A 24701-nucleotide genomic window follows, 5' to 3' on the forward strand; every position below is an offset into this window, starting at 1 on the left:
TCTCACATGGTTAGACCATCTAAATAACAACATTCTCACATCTTTACTTTTCCAAAAGGCTGGTAAAGAAATGTAGTATTTTACTGTCAACACTACTAATATCTGTCATAAATTTTAGAAGAATTAGGGTACACACGTAAAATGTTTATACGTTTGAGAGCCAAATTTTTAAATGGCTGACAGGTATGAAATACCTTCATGATTGTATACTGTGAACAATGTGGGAATACATGTAGATGAATCTCAAATTCATGAATAAATATTTAAAAAAAAACTGAAAATGTTTTCATGAAGTTCTGATGGTGACATATTCAGCTCCGGCGCAATATGCAAACAACTGCATCAAACCTGTCAAATTAAACCATGTCAAAAAAGTGAGGCTGTTGTCACTCAAATTCCACTCACATACCCAAAATGACTGTAAATTTTGTTCATGACTAATTTGCCAATTTGTCCTGATTCTGAGAGTTCTACTGATTTTAGGACAGTGTTCTGAGGTGCGCTTGGCACATGGAATGATATATATTATACTACAACTTTGTAAGTTTCAGCACCAAAAAATAATATTTTTAGACATTTATCTGCCTCTAAATAGGTATGCTTAAAATACTGTAAATAACATAAAAGTTTGCCACCAAAATTGCATTATTAGAGGCAAATAATTAACAATATAACATTACTTTTCATGTACATGTAGGTGCTAAAATTTACATTTCTCCAGTAGGATATCTTCCTACCTTTCAAAACCAATCCCAAAACACCTTTGTGAGATAGCAAAACAAGAATTATGAATAAACAACTTGGTCGCGTGTGAAATTTTAGGTCATTTACAGTGAATATGTGAATACTGATTTTGATGTGTGGACAGATCCTAATATATATATACACCCTTAGCAGAACCATATAAAATGGATCGCATTGCACAGTCTCGTAATATCTTTCTACCTTTGCGATATGCAAATTTTCAAGTTTCTGTACTTTCATGTATGTCCTGACATTATCCTACTTTTCCTTAAGCTGTCACAGGATCATTTTTCAGCAGTGACACAATTGTGCCCAGAATTCTGTGTGGTATATTCTCAATTCTTGAATGAGCATGTGCCGATTAAGAGAGCATGTGCCGATTACGAGACAAAGGCTCAACAAATAATACTCTTTAAAATTTGATGGATTGTCGCTGCAGTATATCTGCATACAGACTTTTATGCATTAGTGTAGCCTGGTCCATCACATGTGTGCATGGCAACATTATGAAAGAGGATTAAATCTCAAACATAACTACTTGATTCTTTATTACACATTACACAATATCAAATAATTTTTAAATCTCTCAGAAGATAAATTGAGGCCTTAAAATAGTTATAGCTCAAAACATGATGTCTTCGCTCTATCAACCTGTTGCTAAGGCTGTCTTTTTGGAAATACACCAGTATTGGGTGTTCTGATTGGACAGCAAATAACAGAATGTTATTGGTCAAAAGTTCACATAAGCCAATCAGACTGCTTGTTACATTTCAAATCTGATCAACAAAACTACAACGTACATGTATGTATGTAACCAGCTATAGTTACGACTGAACTGTAAATTGTCAAGTGTAAGTTTAATACCTTAAGAATTTTATTCTTCTAAATCATGTATTTATTTAAAAGTTGAAAAAAGAAGTGTCCTATGGTGAGGGTGCACTAAAAAGAACCTGCTAAATTATTGGTTCCATTTTTATACCCCCGCTGGGGCAATTGTTGGGGGTGAAGGATCGTTAAGGATTTCACAGTGAACCTGATATATTCGTTTATGGCCGGAGGTGTGAGTACATACATACAGTGTAACTAGCAATGTGTGGTTTTTGTCAGCATACATGCATACTGAGTCCATCATGTGTCCTAAAGGCACCTGTGGGAGTGGGGCAGAGAGGGTGAAGCAATTAGAGCCAGAATGGTTGGGGACTAGACTTGTATACATCTAACTAACTGTAAAGGGGCAGTAACTCTTGCCCTAGCCATTCCCAGATCTCCATATACATGAATGTACAGGAGAGGATCGAATTAATATATGATGTACAGAATTTATTTTGTTGAACTATATCCATCATCTACCGGGTCCAGAAAGTTTGTGAACTCAACTGGACTGGAAATGTATTCATAGAGTCATGTACTTCGGATATTGAAATGTGCGTACTATTTAGAGTGGCTATTATTCGAGACATGATAACTGTATAACTGACCAATCGTAACCTATATATCATCTAGCTTAAGAACATGTTACCTTTGCTTGTTTTTATATTTCCACGAACTATTCCCTTAATTAGCGAGGACCAATAAAAAAGATGATTTTTTACGCTTTTAACCTGATATGTTGAGGTTTTGATCATTTAGTCATACAAGTTTTACAACTAAACTTGTCATCCTGACGTTATATTTATGTATTCAAGCAGCACATGTGTATTCAGGTCATTTCTCCACACAGTCAGTTCATCTGTACTTAATAGAGCACCATTTCAGTATCCTGATATTATAACATATTTTTTTTTTTTACTATGTGAAATGCTTTCAAGCTTTTCACTTACAGGTCTGCTACTTTGTCCACAATTAATGTTACAATGTGCCTTTCCTTCAATCTTTCCCACTTTGTTCTCTGTTTCTCTTCCCGCTGGGTTTACAACCAATAGTATATTCGTAGAAATGGTCATGATGACAGGGACATACATGTAATGTTTTCCTAATAAAAATGCATGGTTTCTATTCAAGTTTGTGGAAAAATCTTGTTTCTGCGTGTTCATTTCTATTCTTTTTTAACTAGTCAACTCTTCCTCCAAGAAGTTTAAATACTGACAGACTGATATTGATAAATGTTAGAGAGGAGCACATTTGGCAGCCATGGCTGCAGTCCTTCCTCCTTTACATATGTTTTCAAGGTGTTTCAACATATTCTGAGGTCAACATTCTGTGTAGACTGATACAATTATTTATACCTTTTAGAAGCCCTGGAATGGGTCATCCTCAGCAAAGTAGTTTTGTCTCCAAAATCAAATTAAGGTGCATACATCGCACTGAAAACTGCTCATTCATATTCAAAAAGGTTGAAGAATTACAGTAACTTAAACTGAGGGGGGAAAGAACGTCTCTTAAACCCACTGCACCAATCAGAAGCAGTTTTTTTTTTTACATTTTTGTCTACACATGTTAAGGTCAAGATGCAAAAGCTACCTGATGACTCAAATTCATATATTGTCTTTATCTGAGACAGCCCATTTACATAACAGCACACAAAAAAATCTTGATTAAAGCTATAATTAAAGCTGGTGAGCCCACAACAAGCACTGTTAGTTTGTGTGCAGAATAAGTCCAAAAATGGAACTAAGTAACATTAGCTCCTCAAAAGACACCGGATCTTACCCACATTTGCATGTTTTTATTTATTTCACTGTCGTTTAAGGCCACATTTGAGAATTTTTCACTTACATGATGAGAGTTTTAGGAGTGTAATGAACCAATTAACTTTGATTTTGGTATTTGTCAAATCAATTCATATCCTTTGGGCTCACCAACAATACCTACAGGATGTATATTTATACGTAAGAATATTAAAACCAAAAAATATTTTGATTACGGCATGTGTAATGTACTCCTCCAGACATGTACAACTACAGATACATAAAAAAACTACTGTCACTGGCAGTCTTTCACAACAGATAAAAGGAGGCACACAAATTTCTCGCTCCAATCGCTTCTCTTTGCCTTATCCATAATCCCCAACAATTACAGCTAAAACACTGTCTTGGCCTCCTGATGACTCACATACCCTCTGTCTGCAATCTAAATTCTCTGCCAGCTATAAAAACAGGCCACTTTTTATATTCTTTACACTTTTCCTCTAACCTACATGTAGCTGAAGATCAGTCTCGTCTGGCTCGCACAGCGTAACGAGACCACAAGTGAGGCAGAATAAAGCCCAGGTGAAAATGATACATCAGTTTTTTTATATATATATATATGTATATAAAACACCTTTCAAACTGCCTTATCAATTAGGCATATGTAGTTGAGGTCCTTGTTTATAACACTATAATTTATATAGATGCACCTTTCCCTTCGACATACCACAGATGTCTGACAGAACAGTCAATAATACATCACTACACATATCAGTTTATAGCAATATACTGGCTGAAATAACGCTTCAACTAAGGAGATTTAAAAGCAAACAGTGATGGTGAAGTTTTGATTATACATTCTAAACTGTTCCAGGAATGTTATCATAGCTGTCTGAGCTTTCACTGTAGCCTGTTTTGGATGTATTTAAAAAAGAACAACATTTTGATTTTAATGATTACAGTTTCAATTAAATGTATTATTAACTTTTCTTCACATATTAACCTCTGAACTCTGTATTATACTGTTCCAATGTGTTAGAGTGTTATTGCAGATCACCCCAGGGAAGAGAAAATTGTTCAATTATCAAAATAATTATTTATTTAAACAAAGTTTTTAATCAGTTTTCTATCCTGAAGTTGCACATGTACATTTTGTACTATGTATGCAAAATGAATTTATTCAATGAGATAATCTGGTACAAATTAAAACCAACACACATACAACTGGGGTCACTTACTCATTAACCCTGCTGTCAGGTTTAATTAAATAATTCATTATGATAACAATAGGAGATAAGAGAATTCACCTTAAATATGTCCATGATCAATTTAGTTTCCCATCATTCAAGTTTGCACCCAAACAAACTAAACAAAATAGATTTTGATTTGTTTAGAAGTTGTCTTGAGCTATCGTTTGTTTTTTTTTTCCTCTGAGGGATAAGGAAGGGTTCTGTTCTACATCACTTTTCTCTTTTTGCATTTATCAACATCTGTTTATCAAAGCAACACCTCAACAGTATGTACAAAGCTATTTGTTACAAAAGTATGATATCACAGAGCTAGCCCACCTTGAAGGTTCAAATGTTCTTTTTACACAAATTCTGAACTTTTCTGAGACATTGTGTCTTAATTTGTTTTCAAGAGGAAATAGAGCCTAAAACCCACAGATCCCAATTAGCCCTAAAGTTAATGAATCTGTCAGCACCTCATTTGTACATCAGACAGATACATGCATGCGTCTTACACAAAAACATGCGTACATCTGCCATAGGTGCAACCTCCCACAGAAAACTGATGTCAGCCTACACTCATGCTACATTTGCGAGTAGAATGGTCAAGGTTAAAGGATAGAAACTGTTAAAAAATAGAAACTGTTAAAAGATAGAATGTTAAAAACCCGAACGGCTGACCAACCAATGTATATATACATGCTGACTTATAGAGCTGCACTTAACTGCCATGCCCCTTGATAAATTTTTAAGCAGCCAACTGATCAATTATATGTTGGACCTCATATCCAAATCCTATATATATCTTGTCATTACAGATTGAAATCAATACATTTTTTTCACCTGTTGTAAATTAAATGAATTAAGCCCTGCATGCATCCCAATTGAGGGGGTACAGGTGTCTGATTTCAATTTACTGACAACTTCAGTCCATGATTACAAGATCGCTCAATGAACTTTTCCTTTGTTGTAAATTAAGACAAAATACTGGAGATATCAAAAGACCTTCCAGCTTAAAGACCTCACAATTATTTTGACAAGTAAGCTCTCTGTAGGCTAGGTTACAGGAGCAATGGGGAATTCATTCAAACATGACAAAGTGCATCTGGAGCTAAGTGAGCCTATACCTTTAGAAATCCCCATTCAGGTCACCCACATTTTCAAACAATGGACCTGTCCAGTATTAGGGGGCATATAAATACATGTTCAGGAGGATGATACAGTGCTAAGATAACGGCTGGTTACACTGCCCTAGAAACAGGAAAAACCTGCAAGCTGCTCCTGTAACATGCACACATTGTGATCTGCACATGTTAAATACAGGATCGGATCTAGGTTTTTGTCATTGTTCGTGTTACTAATTCCGTCAGGTGATTGCACTTTATGTGATTGCACACCATTACTTGGTCTCACAGGTAAAAAAAACCTGATCGTATGCAAGTGTATTTTTAAACAGCCTGAATATTAAAACTGGGCAAACAATGGGAACTTTATCAAGTCTGGCAAAGGTTATTACATCATGTTTTTTAAATATTTTTCGTCTAACTTTTTAAGTTTCATACAATACAGTGCACTTGTTCTTTATATTCCATCTTGATCGCAAACTTTCCAAAGGTCTGCTCATCACCTGCCACTTTGTGACCTATCCAGTACGAAACTACATGAAATACACTGCATGCTAACATATTTAAGTTCAAACAAACTAACAGACAAATGTTTACCTGTTCTGCCACAATTACAAGGGGCTTATTAAATCAATTTTGATTTCTGTTAATTCACATATTTATATATACGTTTTCCTGGTGCAATTTTATAATATGCTTCCATGGTATGTTTAATAATCACACAGCTAAATTAACAACAGTTCTATGAGTAGAATTATCTACCTTCAGAAAACACTTCTTTGATGTTTTCTTAATGACTCATTCACATACGCCCATGTATCTTCCTGCACCCTTCCAAGGACAAAAATGTCTTCAATATTTACATATTAATCATCAAATGAAAAAAAATAAATAAATAAAATTCATAATAATCTGTTTGATTATTTAGAGGATATATGCAGTGAGGGACGTTGAGAATTAAGTTACCTCATGTTCACTGACAAAGTGATACCACCTTAGTAATGTTATGCCTATTCGTTGTGCAGTGATGTCATATCTAATCTGAGCCAATCAGCAGCACACTGGAGGTGAAAACAAAGCCAATTTAACCCAGGGGAGATAGGCAATGAAGATGATATTAGAATAAAAAAAGGAAAAATATAGCTTTCAGATAGGGCAATCTTTCTAGAAAAGTAATTAGAATATATCTAGCCTTCAGAAATGATAGTCTAAAAGACCTGTAGTACTATCAACATTAGGGCTCTGCAAAGATCAGCATTTCACCCAGTTAGTTCCATGTTATTTTATCACCTCCTGCTCCTTACAAGGTACCTGGGTGCTCAACACTATAAACGGATAACTGCGGGTGTTTCTTTCAAGCCTTAGATTCAAAACCGGTTCCTCCGCTAGCGCAGCGTAACGACCCAGCGACCAATCCGGTTGCTGTGACTTTAAGTCCAGCTCTTGCTGGCTTCCTCTCTGTGGTAGATGGGAAGGTCTGCCAGCAACCTGCGGATGGTCATGGGTTTTCACTGGGCTCTGACCGGTTTTCTCCCACCATAATGCTGGTTGCCGTCATATAAGTGAAATATTCTTGAGTACAGGGTAAAACACCGATCAAATAAACAAATAAATAAATACATGTAGATTCAAAACCCTGGTGAAAGCAACACAATGACTTTGATCAGATCCTTCAACCTTTTTCACATGTTTGCTAGGTGTTTATTTGAGCATATTCTAAAGGCATTTTTCTGTGTTGACTGATAAAATTATACATTTTGAGAAGCTCTGAAACAGGCCAATCCAACCAATGTAGTTTTGTATCCAAAATGACATTAACAATCTGCATAAATTGCACAGAAAGTTGTTCTTTTATGTGTGAAAAGATTGAGGAAATAGGGTAACTACAAAACCTAGTCACATGTCGCTAATGATTCCCAAAACTGTGACAGTTAATCCAGAATAAGTCGGCTTTAGTTTATGATGTACATGTATGCATTACCTTTGTACTTTTGTCAATTAAACAGCCATTTCCTGGTGGGAAGAATAAAAAAATAGGCAAGAGTGTTACGCCCTAGTTAATAATTATAGTGTACATAGTAAAAGTTAAGGAAATATCATACTGAGGTGTCACTTGTGATACCACCTGACAATACCCAGCGGCAGAATGTCACCCTATTGCATCATTACCGATAATTACAGATGACCCCCAAAAGCAAAATTTGAATATTTCACATTCAGGTCACTTCTGATAATTGCAAATTATCCCCAGAGGCCCAATCCAAAACTATATACATGAGAAGGAGACAAACACATGTGTAGATTTGCATGTAAACAAGCATGATGTCATCAGAAAATTTTAATCAAAGTAAATAAAAAGTGACATGTGGGATTATAGAGAATTTTACAATTAATCATAACGTGTCAAGAAGACTGAACCAGATGGCTAGCTTATAAACTATTGTTTATAATGACAGGCCCCTAGGTCAGATTAAACAAGCCCTTGAGAAATGGGATTTAATATGAACACTGGATTTCCTGTGACTATCAGGGTAGATAACCCATCCTTCTGTCTGAACATAGACAAGAGCTGCCTGCTTATTTCCCCTGGCAAATGGCCCAACTTTCTTGTATATTTCTAAATCATGTTCATAAACAAAACCACATCAGCAAACATGTTCAGTGAAGCTGGTTCACTAGAACTCAAAACGGATAGATTATCCGTTTTATGTTTTAGACTCTAAGTCATTATGAATTTTAAATTTCCTGAAAAGAGTTCTCAACATTTTACAAGACTGCATTTGTATTATTAATTCCTACCAAAAAGTGGTCGATTTTCAATTTTGTCACGATATCGCTGAATCACTGCCGACACAGCACTTTTCTGTCTACATATAACACTTTCTGCTTTCACACATAACTGTGCAGCATGTATTTACATGTACAATTCCAATCTACATAACATATTATACACCAGCCCTCCGAGTGCCTCGCAGCAAAAATATAGGAGAAAGTACAGCAATTTTTTCTTGAAAATACAGGTGCATACAGGAATCTCCGGACGTAATTCTGAGTCATTCGGATGACATTATGTATTTGAGTGTTGTAAAATTATTATATATTAGTTGACTGGTAAGTCTCATGGGTGAATGAAACCGCTACCCCACAGAGCTTTGACAAGTTTGAGCATTATTTGACATACAGATATGCAAACCAAAATCTGGTGGAAGGCACCGAGTGTTCAACAGCTGTGCAATCCACTGGATAATGTAGGTCTACCATACATTATCAACATCACCACTGTGACCATCATGACCAACATGTACTTATCCTGAAGTGGGAATGACTCGCACACAGTTTGCACCTTTTCGATGCTTGTAATGATCTACAGAAGGATTGAACTGGTGCAAGGTGAAAGTCACCCCCAGGGACTTTAATACAATCACTAATATAAATAATGATGTAACAGTATTAAAGGTATCTTGAAACATGAAATATATTTGAATAAAAATACCAAAATTGGTAGTAAATAAGAGCTTGCCGTCAGAAAGAAGGATGAACGCAAAACTTCACCTCAGGAGGTATTTAGATACCAACTACATCCTTTATGTTGAGTAATACACCAGGCAACCATGGTCTATTAACTAAATGCACTTGTCTTTCATTAGTTAACTAGGAAACACAAGATGTGGATTCAAACCCAGCCACAGATAGGGAATTTACAAATTATCCCCATTCTCACAGGCTGTGTGGCCTTGTGAAAAAAAAATGGTGGACAATGCTGGTGTGGCCAGTTGTGGAATCTCAAGTTCATTGAGGACCACTTACCTTCCACCAGTATGGAGTGTACATCTCTACATCACACCTGGGAAAGCTTGTCAGTACCTTGCCAAAGGTAGATGGTTTATCACAGGTACTTCAGTTTCCTCCACCAATAAAACTGACCGCCATCAGGCCATTATCACAACTATGTTTATGACAGCTGGGGGGTAACCCAACCAACCTTATATAAAAAGGTCATACTGTAAAATATTTATTTGGCTTTTGACAATTTTTTTTTTTTTTTGAATTTTCACCCAATGTTAACATTTTTAAATTCCTATTTTTTTTTAAATTAGCCACAATAAAAGAATCTAGAATGCTGATGTCCTAAATACTCTACTTCCACCCCCAAAATTTCCAAGGATAAAAGAAAGAAAAGTAAAATAACCTTAAAAGAATTGGCAAGACGTCATATTGTTAGTTTGGCTTATTCTAGAATGTTCATGGGCCATTTGTGATGTGCACTGATTGAACTACCGCTTCATCTAGTTTAGATGGAGAAATGTAGCAAGGAGTAGAGAACACACTGGAAATATTTGTGTATGGTTAGGATAAACCAATAAATGACCTGTTGAAGAAGTTCTAAACAAACTAAATACAAATAATACTCAGTCATTACCATTAAGCATGTAGATGTTTAGATGACAGATATACAAGTACCCAAAGTCTCAGGGAAACTGGTGCAATACTTTAGCAGGAGTTACATGGACAAAATCTGTGTACATGGAAATCCATTACTGCGCTAAATACGTGAACATGAAAAAGAGTAATTATGAAAATAATTATCCGACTGTAACCTCAAGCACGAAAAAGTTTAGATGATACGGAAGATGAATGCCAAGTTTCATGGAAACAGGTATAGTACTTCAGAAAGGGTTCCAGGCACAAAGTCTGAATGTATGGAAAAACAATATGTAAATGGGGGTATTTATGAAAATAATTACCCAATTGCCATTAACCTTAAGTATGCACAGGTTCAGATGATAGGCAAGATGTATGGTAAGTTTCATCAAATCAGCACAGTAGTTTGAGAGGTGATGCATGGATAAATTTGAACAGACAGAATGAATCCAGTAATCCTGCGCTGCCCCCCCCCCCCCCACCCCCACCCCTCCGGTTCAGTGAAGGGGGCAAAAAACATCCCCCTACCTGCCTACCCTATTTCTCTACACATGGTGACCTTATCAAGGATGGCCTCGTATAAGTCAAAGAATTCTGGAGCATAGCATCAAAAATCAAATGAATAAATAACTGAGGCACAATGGGGATGATGTCATGAATGTACGTTACAATGAAGGCATCCAGGACAGAGCAATCACCCTTGTACGCCCATGTCCTTGTACACAATATCTGAGCTCAATGTAGGAAAAATGAGAATATAGGTGTACAGAGAATATACTTTCACCAATTAAGTCATTACTTTTGTAACTGACTGTAATTAGCAGACATGCAAGACACCATCGAACAACTTGTCGTCACTGTGGTTTATGTACAGGTAAAACCATGACCTTAATTCATGCACCTGGGCTTGTGGTACTTTTTGAATTTCGAAACATAATTTTTTGGTAAAAATATAGAAAATACAGAAATTTTTCAGCAAATTTCAGAGTGTCTGGAAAGCAGTGTAATTTTATCAGTATGCACAGAATAATGCCCCCAGAAGACATGCCTGAATGAAAACAAGGAAAGGCTGAAGAATTACGGTATCATCCGAGTTTAAACCCAAGAAAAAATGCCAACAACTGGAAAACCTGATAAAAATAAAAACCTATACAATGTTTCTTGAGAACCTATTGGTATTAAGAGTGCCTAAATCTTAGCAGTGTAATGTAATTAGTTTGTGACATATCTTGCCCACAGGATTACACCACGTACAAATGTCAGGCAAATCAAGATGCCACCAATGAATTTGCAACGGAGTTCAGGTATACAGGAAATAAAACAGGATTCAAGAAACATACGACAAATAATAACTACAAGGGTTTTAATTTAACTGGTTGTGGCTCTTAAATTGCAACAATGTATGTTTGTTTGGTTTTTTATCCTTTATGACTACTTTTCTTTTCTGAACTCCATGTTTATTTTAATTGTCCAGTGCACTTAGATGGCCACGGAGGATTAAACACAAATCTCACCATAACACAGGTATTACATTCTGAGCATATCAGAGGTAAATTAAGACATCCAGAACACACCTGGATTTACATTATAGTCATAAATAATGAGCACATGTCAGCAGGAATCAACGCAGTCTGAAAACTGTTACATATTATGTTTGAATGTACCTCTTAAATCACACCCGTTGTCATCTGGTCTCCCGCCAGGGCAGACCAAACCACATTAACTCCCGGATCTTCACCTCAGAACAAAATCAAAAGTTTTACCGAAGTTCACCTTTGCGAAGAGAATGATCAAACAGAATTTTTACAGTACATGTCATTGTATATCTTTACATCTGCAGGTATATATAGGTAAATTGGATGTTGTAATCACTAAATATACATGTAACAGTTTGAAATGAATAAACAAAGAGATTATGTAACGGCCTAGCAGGTTTGTTCTCATTACAACCGCAGATTTCATACAGAGGTCATCACTGCATTGATTTAGGAACACTTGACATGCAATTCTAACACAAAACAGCTATGGAGACTTATATAAATTGATACATCAGACGGTTTTGCCTCTACAAGTATACCTGTCTTCTACTAGAAAACTAACTGCACATTGCTTTTACTGAAAGCTTCATTCTTCACCAACGTTTAGTTGTTTTGTTTTTTTGTTTTTTTTTATAGCACTCACATTTTCAGCCAAATTAAAGAGAAATGTTTTAAAAGATTCCTTTCTTAATTAAAGTCCAATTAAATTTCTCTTGTTCTTGTGTCTTTTAATAAGGGTTATGAGAAACCTGCCATCTTGCCGGTAATCATTTCAGTTCAAAATGGCAGCCTAAGTTTCAGGAAGATATGTTGAAAACTGATAACAGCTGATCCAAACATAAAACCTTACTCTGAGGTTACATTTACGCTTGTGAATTGAATACAGCAAGTCCAAAACAGAAAAATCAAGTATAACGTCAATATCTTCAAAGCATGTTCATCAAGCCCAAGAAGTTTCATCAACAATTATCGTGAAAACTTTGAGAACACCTGACCCCAAAAAGCTGACTTCATAACAGCGAGCTAAAAATGCAAATATCCCTAATTATTCAAAATGAGTAAATCCCCAAATCCTGTTCATCATTCCCACCAAGTTTTATAAAGATGATGTGAAAACTATTGGAATATCTGACCCAAACATAAAATGACACCCTGGCCAACAAAACTGAATAGTACAAAGTACAAAACCTGATAATTTCAATAAAACTGCAAACATCCCTAATTTATAATCAAAATGAGTAATGTCCAAATCATTTTCATCATTCCCACTAAGATTTTATACCAGTGATGTGAAAGCTGTGAGTCTAGCAGTCCCAAACATAAAACCTTACTCAACTTCCTGACACATAAAACCTTACTCAACTGACCCAAACATAAAACCTTACTCAACTTACCCAAACAAAAAAACCTTACTCAACTGACCCAAACAAAAAAGCTTACTCAGCTGACACAAACAAAAAACCTTACTCAACTGACCCAAACATAAACCTTACTCAACTGACCCAAACATAAAACCTCACTCAACTGACGCAAAATAAAAACCTTACTCAACTGACCCAAACATAAAACCTTACTCAACTGACCCAAACAAAACAGCTTACTCAACTGACCCAAACATAAACCTTACTCAACTGACCCCAACATAAAACCTTACTCAACTGACACAAACAAAAAAGCTTACTCAACTGACCCAAACATAAAACCTTACTCAACTGACCCAAACAAAAAAGCTTGTTACTGGCACACTTACACCAACACCACTTCTCCCTCACCCTCACAATACTTCTCCTTATTTTGTAACAACGCACTAAAAAATTCATTAAGATATAAACCAACCCGGAGTTTTATGTACCAAAATCTTTTGTTTGAATCTGCCGCGCATCTATTCGGAACGATGTTAAAATGAAAGAAATTCAATGAAACATGACCAAATGTGAAGACAGCTAAGCCACTTAGACTTTAGACCATTATCTCGGGGTAGAACCATTCTACAGATACATGGATTGAGAATTGCATACACGTAAATGTGCCTAAACAGTACGACCATGCCTTAATCCTTTCACCCAGTAGCACAATAAAAAATTGTATATTTCTTCTTCAGATCAGCTTCAGTGCCTTAATTTTCTTATCCGGAAATAAATTTTACAGTATATATCTTCATGTGTTATTAAAACACAAACTGAATCCTCACTACTGACAGTTATTATACAGTCTTTGTTGACGGCCACACACTAACTGGAACTGTATTGCTTGCCATGTTTGTATATACACTGGTGGGGGTAAAAAAATAATCTCCTGGCAGATAAGGGGTACGGATTGAGATTTAAAAGGGCATGGTTAAACACTCCACTCCAGGGTGGACAGTCTTACTCAGCGACCGGTAAACATTGAGATAATCTCTCCAAGTGAATTCCTCAAGTGACGACAGGCGACGCACACAGCAGGAAAACTATCACCTGACAGACTTTAATTGATGGGAGAGGACTTTGTGTCGAGTTTTTAATTTGTTGTTCAGTTTGTAACCAGCACAGGTATAAGAGTTACTTCTTGTGATTTGTTCGACCTCTCAAAGGGACTGGCTTATCAGAGAGGGCTGGTTTCACATGTTAATGCTGAAAAAAAATCAATGGGTTGAATGTCGACATCTACTTGTTCATATTTCGATCAACCACTAGTTTATGGTTTCTGGTGAATCAAGCAAAACCAAACAGAAAAAAAAAGCAAACGAATTCAATCAGTCCCAGGAACTGTTGCTGCAGTGTGCTCAGGGTCAAGACGTCATCCTGACAATAAGAGGATACTTGTGCCCTTAACATACCTGAATCTCACCTGAATCTCATGGACTCATTTGACAGGTAGCTGTAAAGAGGAAGTGAGACTAAACTCATTATAAGGGAGGACAGTTAAATGGCACTGACCAAAATGTGGCTTTGGACTTGCATTCAAATGTGTGTGTATTTGCTGGTAACAGGAGTTTCTTCGCCTGTGTCAATACCGAGTCTGCCCTGTCCATCTGGATGCACCACATGTGAGACGCTACCTCATTCTTCTTATGTCATAAGAGCCACATGCTCTGGTGTTCCTCCAAGTGCCCTTCCCACAAGTGTCAGAGAGCTACGTGTGAAGAATGCGGTGTTTCCAGGCGTGCTCACACCAGACAGTTTCGAAAACAAAACAGATTTGACTCTCCTTGAAATGACCAATTCGACAGGATGTGGAATCATATGGAACAAAGCTTTCAGCGTATGCTCAAAACTGAACAATCTGCTTATCGAGAACACAGACCTGTTACAGGTTGGAGAATTAAGCTTCTGGGGCCTGGTGGGATTGGAAACTCTCAGCTTGAAAAACAACAAACTGATGAAAATAAACAAAGCCTTCGTCCACGTCAAGAAACTGACTCATCTGGATCTGAGTTTTAACGAACTTCACCAAATCACGAGCAACATGTTCCAAGGCCTGACAAAGCTGTATGAGCTGCGCATACAAGGGAACCTCATTACCAACATAGACACTGACGCCTTCTCCGATTTAACAGACTTACATGAGCTCGTTCTTGCGCAAAACCAAATTACGATAATAGACAGTGGCTTGTTCCAAGGACTGTCAAATCTTCGCAAGCTTGACATCAAAGACAACAAAATTACAACAATTAAAGCAGGAGCTTTCAATGGAACTACGCTGGACCAGCTGGATCTTGGGGACAACAGTCTTACTGCCTTCCCATCAGTCGCTTTCAAGAATTTAACAAAAAGTCCAAAACAGATCAATCTGGCAAAGAACACGATTGTGAAGCTTGATGACTTTCTTTTTGATGGCCTAACGTCCCAGTACTTAGACCTGAGTCAGAACAAGATCAGCTCGGTTAGCAATAAAGCATTTGAAGGTTGTAGCATTCTAATGGTTCTTCTAGAACGTAATAACATATCCACCATGCCAACGGAGGTTCTACCGTTTTGGCGAAAAGCTCGGGTCGTGTCTATTGGTGGCAACCCATGGCAGTGCGACTGTGACCTCTTGTGGATGGTTCAGTTTGTCACGAATAGCAGCCCAAGAAAATACCGAGCCCACGGGAGTTCACCCGTGCCGACATGTGCAAGAACAGCCAAATATGCAAAAAAGTTGTTCAATCAAGCTCTGCCGGGATTGGAGGCAGACTGCATCACAACCACAACAGCAGTCTTAACAACAACAACAACCATTGCAAGTTCCACTCTGGAGACAACAGAAACGACACCAGAAGCCACAACAAAATTAGATACAACAACAACGTCTATTGTCTATTCGACCACTAGAATGACAACAACTACAACTAACATTCCAACAACAACAACTACACCTGCTCCTACTACTGCAGAGCCAACGACAATAACAACAGTGTCAACCAAAGAAATTGTGACGCCTGAAAAAGTTGCTTCCAAACCAGACAGCTTGTCTCCCGGACTTTGGATTGGGCTAGCAGTTTTAGCAACAATACTGCTTGCTGGCTTCATTGTCTGGTTCTTATTCGGCAAAAAGAAACAAAAGACGAATAACAACAAGATTAAACCTGAGGACCTCCAAAACGAAATCCCTCCTATGGTCACACCGAGAATGATTCAAGTTCAAGCCCCGGCGTCCACAGCAATGCCGAACTTTTCTACCTCCAAAAAGAAGATTTCTGAAAACTTAATGGCTACAGAAAATCCGACCTTGAAGCTGCACAACAGTAACACATTGCAAACAACTTCTCTGGCATGAGATGAAATTGTAGCCAACTACAATGGCAGGATAATTACAATTCCCCTGGGAAGCATAACGGGATGTAGTATACCCAAACCCACACACATCCTCATCAGTACCAACAAACTTCCCTTCCAAGATCAGACACTTTGTAACAGGCAAATGACTGGTATACTTCGAGGGGAAAAAAACGGGACAAAGAAGAAATGAGCAAGGTAAATGGTGAAATGAAGAGAATCACCTCTATCAATGGTGTGGAATATGAATTGCCAAGTGCCAGATCAATGTTCCTGGCAATCCTGTGGCAAAACAAACAGAGACTAAAGTACAACGCATGTTGTGTATTTTCGCTTGTTCTAAATACTATATGATTCATCCTGAATATGCAGACAGACTTCATGACGTATTGTTTCCATGAACTATAAATGACGATACAGGCTTACTTGTACATGCAGATTCTGTTCCCATTACAAACAGCTATTGAATGTTTGGAGTAAAATTTTAAAAAATCAAGGTCAACAAAAAAGCACCCCATTTCTTCCACCTTTTTCCACGTTTGAGGACAACTTTGTGTGTATTTTATCCAGCTTAATGTTTTGATAATGGTGAAAACTTAAGTTTTGGTGAGTTTGCCTACATCAAAACTTCACAAAAGTACATTATGATTTTAATTTAGATATTGGGTGTGTCCTCAGAGTAGGGTTAAAAAAGGCCCGATGAATATGTGAGAAGGTTGACAGAATAGGGCAGGCTCCATTGACAATGATTTCAAATTGGAACAATTAAAAATTTATACACAAATAAGTTACAGTATATACCTTACATTGATTTCATTATGCAAAACAATGGCCCCATTCCAAAAAAGTATACTTCATTTGATTCTATCAGTTATATAATTATATCAATTTTAATTTTTTTTGAAAAGTCTCTTTGAAGGAAACAATACTAAACGCCATATTTTATCGAGAAAACATGTGGTGAGAAGAATCGTTATAACTGCGTGCCTGAAGTAATTCAAATCTATATCCCAATATTCTGTAGTTCCCACAGTAGCCATATGTAGATATACGACTGTAACATGCATATTGCACACAGACTTGAGTTGTCGCATCAATGTCAAGTTCAAATTATTTTCATTGATTATTTTTATTAAAATCTAACAATGCTAACAATGTGTCACATAATTCTTTAGAAGTGATTCACTGGAGAGCTACACAACAAAATATTTTGTGGGTGAATCTCTGAAGTTTTCTGGGATATAAGTAGTCATATACATATATACATTTCATTAAAGCGATTTCATAAAAGTTGATATTCCAGAAAATATTTACACAACATGGATATTTTAACTGTGATAAACACCGCTGTAATTATATTTTACAATTTTCCATTATGTATTTATCTGATCTGCCAGTAATAAATTAAAGTCAGCTGACAAAGCAAATAAAATTTTATTTTAATGTATTCATGTATGTATGGTTAGCATAGCTTAAATTTAGTTTCAATTTCTTACAAATATGATAACGGTCATAAGACACGAATTATGAAGAAAGTTAATAAAATTACGAAAAATGATAAATGGAGCTTTGTGGAAGTGGGCTGTGGAGATTGTGGTAGTGATTATGGTCGCAAGCATCAGGTTCCAATTAAAAACAAAATTTGCACCTGAAAAATAAGATGGGAAAAGTAGGCTGATGAAGGTGATATGTACTCACCAAGGACTCCAGATCTGTGAGGGTCTGAGTGACTATGATGTTGAACACGGCGTGTGAACGGCTACTTTCACTGTTCATGTTCGTGGCGGCGACCGTTCGTGACTTGTTCCCTTCACTCATCAGATTGTCAATGTCCTGAAAAAAAAAAAAATTTAGTTGACACAAATGGAAACTACTGCGAGAATTTATAATTAGGAAACAAGTTTTTGAACCAGCAGAAATTTGCAATAATTGTAATATTGCACAAAATGACCGAGCAACTAAAACAAAGCTCCGTGTAATCATCATAGCTGAAACCCAAGTGTATTTTCCTGGCATATTTTACATATCTTATTATTAAATATGTGTTTAATATATCTTATATATATTTAATTAGATTTTATTTTTAGGAGTACTGAACTACTATTTCTAATAATATAATCTTACATATATTGTATTAAATAATAATATAGACAATTTCACTTATACGACGACAGCCAGCATTATATATATGTATGGTGAAGGGGGGGGGGGGGGGGGGGGGGGCGTATGAATTCATATTTTAATAGACATTTTTATAGATAGCCTCAACCACAACTCAGTCTCTCTTATCAAGTAGGTACAATTCCTGTACAGTACACTGAGGACGGATCCAAAGTCCATTAATACAATGTACATTATCCCTCTCAAAATAACCACTCATGGTTGTAACATAATATTTAATCGTACTGTTACTTACATTTCGGGCTGACTTGTCACGAGATGTGATTTACTAACTTACACAGACTCCTGTTCATATATATGTATTTTCAACATAAACTAAAACATGACTTGCATGTATTTTGTATGTATGTTACATGTATTTATTGATTTATTTGACTTGATTTACATGGTTAAATGTCATTTTCAAGAATACCCTTACACATTAATTGTACATTACACAGCACTAACAGTACAAACTCATTTACAAGAGAAAAACTGGCAAAATATACCTGTGTTTAATTAATACATCTACCATTGTTTCTATTTATTTATTTGTGGTTATTTGCATACACATTTTTATTCAAAATGATAAAAATTTATTTTATAAAACATGCAAAGAGATTTGCATATCAACAGCATCATTCCTAATGAATACAGATTTATGAAAGGTAGGTATCACAAAATTTAGCCAAGACATCAGCTGTCAAGTTTTGGTCAGTGGTTCCTTCGTTTCAACAAATATAAACCCGCCTTTATAAACCAGAGTTTTAATCAGGGTATATAGATCATCCAATCCCTTCTGGGCTCAGTTGTTCGAAAGTGTATCAGCTAATACTGGTATTGATTCAAATTTTCTATTTAAACCTTTAGCTAAATTGAAAAGCTGATCATGTTCTCCAAAGAAAGTGTAACAGCAGCAGTTTTAGTTCCTATTTAATATACTAGTACGCAATTTCTTTGAGGCTAAGTACAAAATTAAAGAATTGGCAAACAGTCATATCTGTTATTAAGTCTTAAACCAGTTTTGAACAGCAGTGCCCAGGTGAGATAAATTTATCAGCAGATATTTACTCTTCCTGATATTGCGTTACATGTTCAAAGATTATAACATCTGTTAACAGGACCTGTTCGATTCTTAGAAACAAATTACCTAATGTGCCCGACTGACAAAAGTTAATCACAGATTAATGTTCGAACATGTGCTTTCTCTGAGAACCTATTCCAATTTGACACTCAACATTTGGCAACACTTCGACCTTAGATCAAAAAAAAATGCTGCCCTTTGAAGTTAGGCGACGTGGTGGTTTACACAATTAAAACGGTGGTCATTAATCGTGGAATTGTCTGAAATCACCTGTAGAAGGACACAGGTAATGAGCTGATCTGTCGTTCGTTCTGATAACCGTGGTGACCCCTGCCAATCCATTACACCCCACTCAGTCCAGCAGCCAGCTGATAGTGGAATGATAAACCCTCCACCCTCCACCCTCTCCCCTGTCAATGAGGACTGTGTCGGGTGAAAGCCATGGCTCCACATGCATGTTAGTCTGCTAACTTTTCCACTCATCAATGGAATAACAAATTTGAAGTCAAGTGTCACCTAATGCATGTTTAGTTCCGTATGTATATTTAAAACAAATATCAGGACTGAACAGAACATTAACCTGTTTGATTTGTCTGTTTACTTATTTGTTTGTTTGTGTAATGCTACACATATACTGACATGCACAATTTTTCAGTCATATGATGATGAGGTGTGTGAACATACTGTGTATTCTGTGTCTCCTCGACTGGTAGTGGCAGGCTCGTGTTGCCTCAGTTTTGCTGCCCCAAAAGTATCAAACTGAAGACACCGGACAGGACACACCACCGTGCGATACTATACTGACACCGGGCCAACAAGCCCTGTTTCTTTGTCCTAATTAAGTGAGGCAGCGAACAAGTGCCAGTTTTAAGGTCTTTGGTATGACCTGACATGGGTTTGATCCCACATCTCTGGTTTTCAAGACGGACACTCTAACCACTGGGCCACAGAAGCATTCCGCGGGACAATGAGAGCAAGGGATACATTCCTGATAATTAACCACATGTTTACATTCTAATTCAGACGTTTATTTATTTATTTATTTGATTGGTGTTTAGGCCATACTCAAGAACATTTCATTTATACAATGGCAGCCAGCATAATCCAGGCGGGAGGAAACCGTGCAGGGCCCTGGTGAAACCCATGACCATTTGTAGGTTGGGCTGGGCTTGAACTCACAGCAACCGCATTGGTGAAAGGCTCCTGGGTCATTGTGCTGTGCTGGTAGGCTAACTACTAAGCCAGAGGCCCTTAAGCCACAAGTTCTGTACACACTTCAAACTGCATGTCAAATGGCAGTTTTAGGCTTTAAAGTTATTTTCATTCCCTGCAAATTTCTGCAAGTCTAACCACTTAGCAGCACATTTCACACCTGTACTTCACACTGACAATTGTATGATAAATGGAAAAGGTAGGTGAGGAGGATAATGTGTTCAACAAATCACTGACACGATCTCCACCTGAGGTTTGTCATGCTTGTCATGGCTTTCTTACAATACATTTAAATAAAACTATTGACTAACAATAATCTTTTTTGTCTACTCAAAACACAATGTCAAGCACGTATAGTAATGGATATGATCTCATCATCTAAGTGTGACATAAGTGTGACATAAGTGTGGCATAAGTGGATACGATATACATGTACAGTAAACAATCTAAAATACTGCCACAAAAAGTGCATTATTAAAGGTCAGGAAATATTACTTTTGATGGTAAAATCCGAATTCCTCCAGAAGCTTAAGCTTCCATAAAAAGCAACACAGCAAGTTTTTAAAGATCAACAGACCTCTCAGATTCAGGCAAAATTATAAAATTTCTCCATGGAAGAAAATTTTAGGCCAAATACAACAGTTTATAAGTTGTGACATATTTTATATTTATTTACTTACTTGACTGGTGTTTTACGCCGTACTCGAATATTTCACTTATACAACGACGGCCAGCATTATTACGGTTTGAGGGAACAAGGAGGAGACCGAGGGGAAACCCACGACCATCTGCAGATTGCTGCTAGACCTTCTCACGCCTGGCCAGATTTAGTTTATAAGCTGTGATATACACGTAACTTAAAAGCTGTGATATAGTCTATAAGGTATGATATAGCTCATAAGGTGTGATGTAGGTTTCAAGATGTGTCAAGACTGAGGTGCACACTTATTGTGTCTCCCTTGCAGATGCAATGGTACATGGTTTGCATCTGTCTGGGGGCAAGTGTGGCGTAATCTTGTGAGCAAGACATTTCAGTCAGGAAAAAGATATTCCCATTAAGTAAATGATTTCTTACCACCAATGCCATGATCCAATTAATTATTGGAGAGCCTTTCTGTTTTTATATGCATTTTAACATAAATCATTTTTCTTTTTTCTATGAAGAGTGTATTGAGACATTTTTTTTTTCACATGCTTGGTATTCTTCCCACGCAGTTCATGTCAAACCTTAAAACTCCTGAATGGCATGAGTAACATGCTGTCAGTGAAAGCCTCAAAAAGATTCCATTAAAACTTTCAACAATGATCATGTGGGGTAGATGTTGTACACTTAACTCACATTAACCTTCACAAGCCCAAGTGTCCATAACATTACAATAACTGTTCATAGCGTAAATTAAAAAGGTTTTCAGGGATTACTGATAAGGTCAGATTTCTGTGAACTTTACGTCTTTTTTTCCGGTATCTGGGAGATTTTCAACTGCCCACTTGTCTTAATCCACGTTCTGATAACAGCATGGTGATTCAGCTATGCTTATAACACGTCAATATCTGTTAAGATTAGCAGAGCCAACCATTTCAATGCTTTCTCCCGAGTAATGTTATCCCACCCACCCCTACCTCACTCTAGATTCCACCAGTACATTGGATTTGATGTATGTCCTTTTAGGGTCAAAATGTAGATTTTGTTTTCTCTCACTAAACATAAAAACAAAACTAAATTAAAGAATGACCAACTACCTCTGAACTTTACAATAATTTCTGTCCATTTGGCTATGAGCAGTCAGTACAACCTATAAATTGTGTAACCCAGATATTATTAACACATACTCTACTTCTTCAACCTTTTTGCATGTTTGCAAGGTGTTTATTCAAGCATATTCTAAAGGCATTATTCTGAGCAGACTTTTCGTGAAGCACTGAAACTGACCAATCCAACCCATGTAGTTTGGTCTAAAAATGAACTTTAAAACATGCATAAATCGCACTAAAAGTTGAAAAAGGTTGAGGAAATACGGTGATATACTTGATTTACCATACTGAAGAGTTATTCAGTTCCAAGATGGCAGTCATTTTCATGGGCAATGAAAACCCGAGTGCAGGATTAGAATGATATCATATCCCATGTGATTCTTCTCACCTTTACCTCTTCTTCAAACTTAGCTACAAAATGAACATGCTTGTTTACAGTAAACTAAAAAAGGTGCTTTATATAATATCACACTTGGAATTTTACTTGCCTTAAATTTCTTCTCGAAACAGGACTTTTATGACTGTCAATCACATGTTATTAAAACAAAATGTCCATTAAAATCATACCTGTATCTGATGGGTGTTTTACGCTGTACTCAAGAATAATTCAAAACAGAGCCAAAAGGCTGTGAAATGGGTCTATTGCTCTTCTTCCATCTTCTTTTTCTTGTAACTAATGACCAATTGTCTTTACTGGTCTTCTCCACCCACAAGGGGCCTATCACTTATTCTGTCCATAATGGAGGACCCAGCCCCACCTCATTATGACATAACTTCAGAGAGAATGCATTGAACCAGAACGTCATATTATGATATATATTGTAAGATTGTACACATTTTCTTGAAATTTTTTTTGCAATTAAGTTGTTACCATTTCTATTTGTTCGGTTAGTGTGAGGATGAAAATCTTCATTATTTATGCCACTGCGGTATGTGGCAACAGATCAAAGCAACATACCGAAATTTAATATGTGTTTTGGTCCTTACATTGTATACTTATACCTCAACAGCACAAATATGGCAAGAACATTTAACATACATGTTCAATTTGTCAACATTTTTTTCAATCTTTTCAGGATTATATTCAAATGTTTATCACATGCAAGAAACGATTAGTAACAGCTCATTCCACAAATATCACCGTAGTCATTCTTCACTGCTGTGGCTAATGGTACAGGAACCTTTGCTGTAACATTCAGTTTCTGAAAACTAACACGTTGTGGAGAGTGTCGCGCATGTAAACTACTTTGGAGACCTACTTTCGATTTTGACACGCCTGTTTGCTTTAAGTCTCTCATGTACCCTATAGCTTTCAGGCATTTAGGCGTACACACAAATCATCATGCATACTCAGTATGCTCTGTTTTAATTTTAGAAGCATATCATCTAATTTTAAGTGATTTTATGCCTGCTCCCCTCTTATCTGTAGAACTGGAGTCAAGGTCAAATGGCATACCTGCTGTCTGAAGAGCATTTGATAACCTTTTGTGACACGAAACTTAACGAATAATATATAAATTCCAAAAAAAACAATAAAGAAAACATCACAAAAGGATGCTAATATATGACCATAACACAAGGTCTACTTCATTAAGCACAATGACACGTCGTACTTGGGTGGAACTACTTCTGACAATTTCTACACAATTCTTTCGTGCCTCTATAATGGGCCTCTGGCGATTCTCACCAATAGACCCATAATTACATGCCGCATACTAATTTCCGTGAGTTATATGCGCACAAGTTAAGTACAAACCTCAAATGAAGTGACCACCAGTGTTGACAGGCCATCTACGTACGGACCGAGGATGTTGTGTTCTCTCACTCGTAAATTCTGTTTGCTCCTGTAAAAACATTGCCGAGAAAAACAAACCATATGAAATGGGCATTACCCTAAAATAGGCCTTACCCTAGGATAAACAGCAGCTGTGTGTTTGAAATCTACCCTAATCATTTTATTATAGGAACACACAGGAATCTCTCAAAGACTAAGAACAATTCTTCGTCTGCTTTATTCTTCATTTCACAATAACTTTCATTACATCTATGCTAACCAGTGGTAGTCATTTG

At 36.7% G+C, this 24701-nt stretch overlaps 2 protein-coding genes across 2 annotated transcripts in view; one reads left to right on the plus strand and one right to left on the minus strand.

The window, feature by feature from the left end:
• The window catches only part of LOC135463638 (kinesin-like protein KIF13B), a 188394-nt gene that overhangs the window by 94014 nt on the left and 69679 nt on the right, over window positions 1-24701 (minus strand). The window contains 2 exon segments of the mRNA XM_064741000.1: window positions 18122-18256; window positions 24388-24475. Coding sequence (XP_064597070.1) covers window positions 18122-18256; window positions 24388-24475 — 223 coding nt within the window.
• LOC135463913 (leucine-rich repeat-containing protein 15-like) lies at window positions 13975-16424 on the plus strand. Its single transcript, XM_064741376.1, has one exon. It carries the CDS (start codon window positions 14592-14594, stop codon window positions 16422-16424), a length of 1833 nt encoding a protein of 610 aa, XP_064597446.1. The 5' UTR covers window positions 13975-14591.

This window comes from Liolophura sinensis, chromosome 3 (assembly GCF_032854445.1).
Source record: "Liolophura sinensis isolate JHLJ2023 chromosome 3, CUHK_Ljap_v2, whole genome shotgun sequence".
Lineage (NCBI taxonomy): Eukaryota > Metazoa > Mollusca > Polyplacophora > Chitonida > Chitonidae > Liolophura > Liolophura sinensis.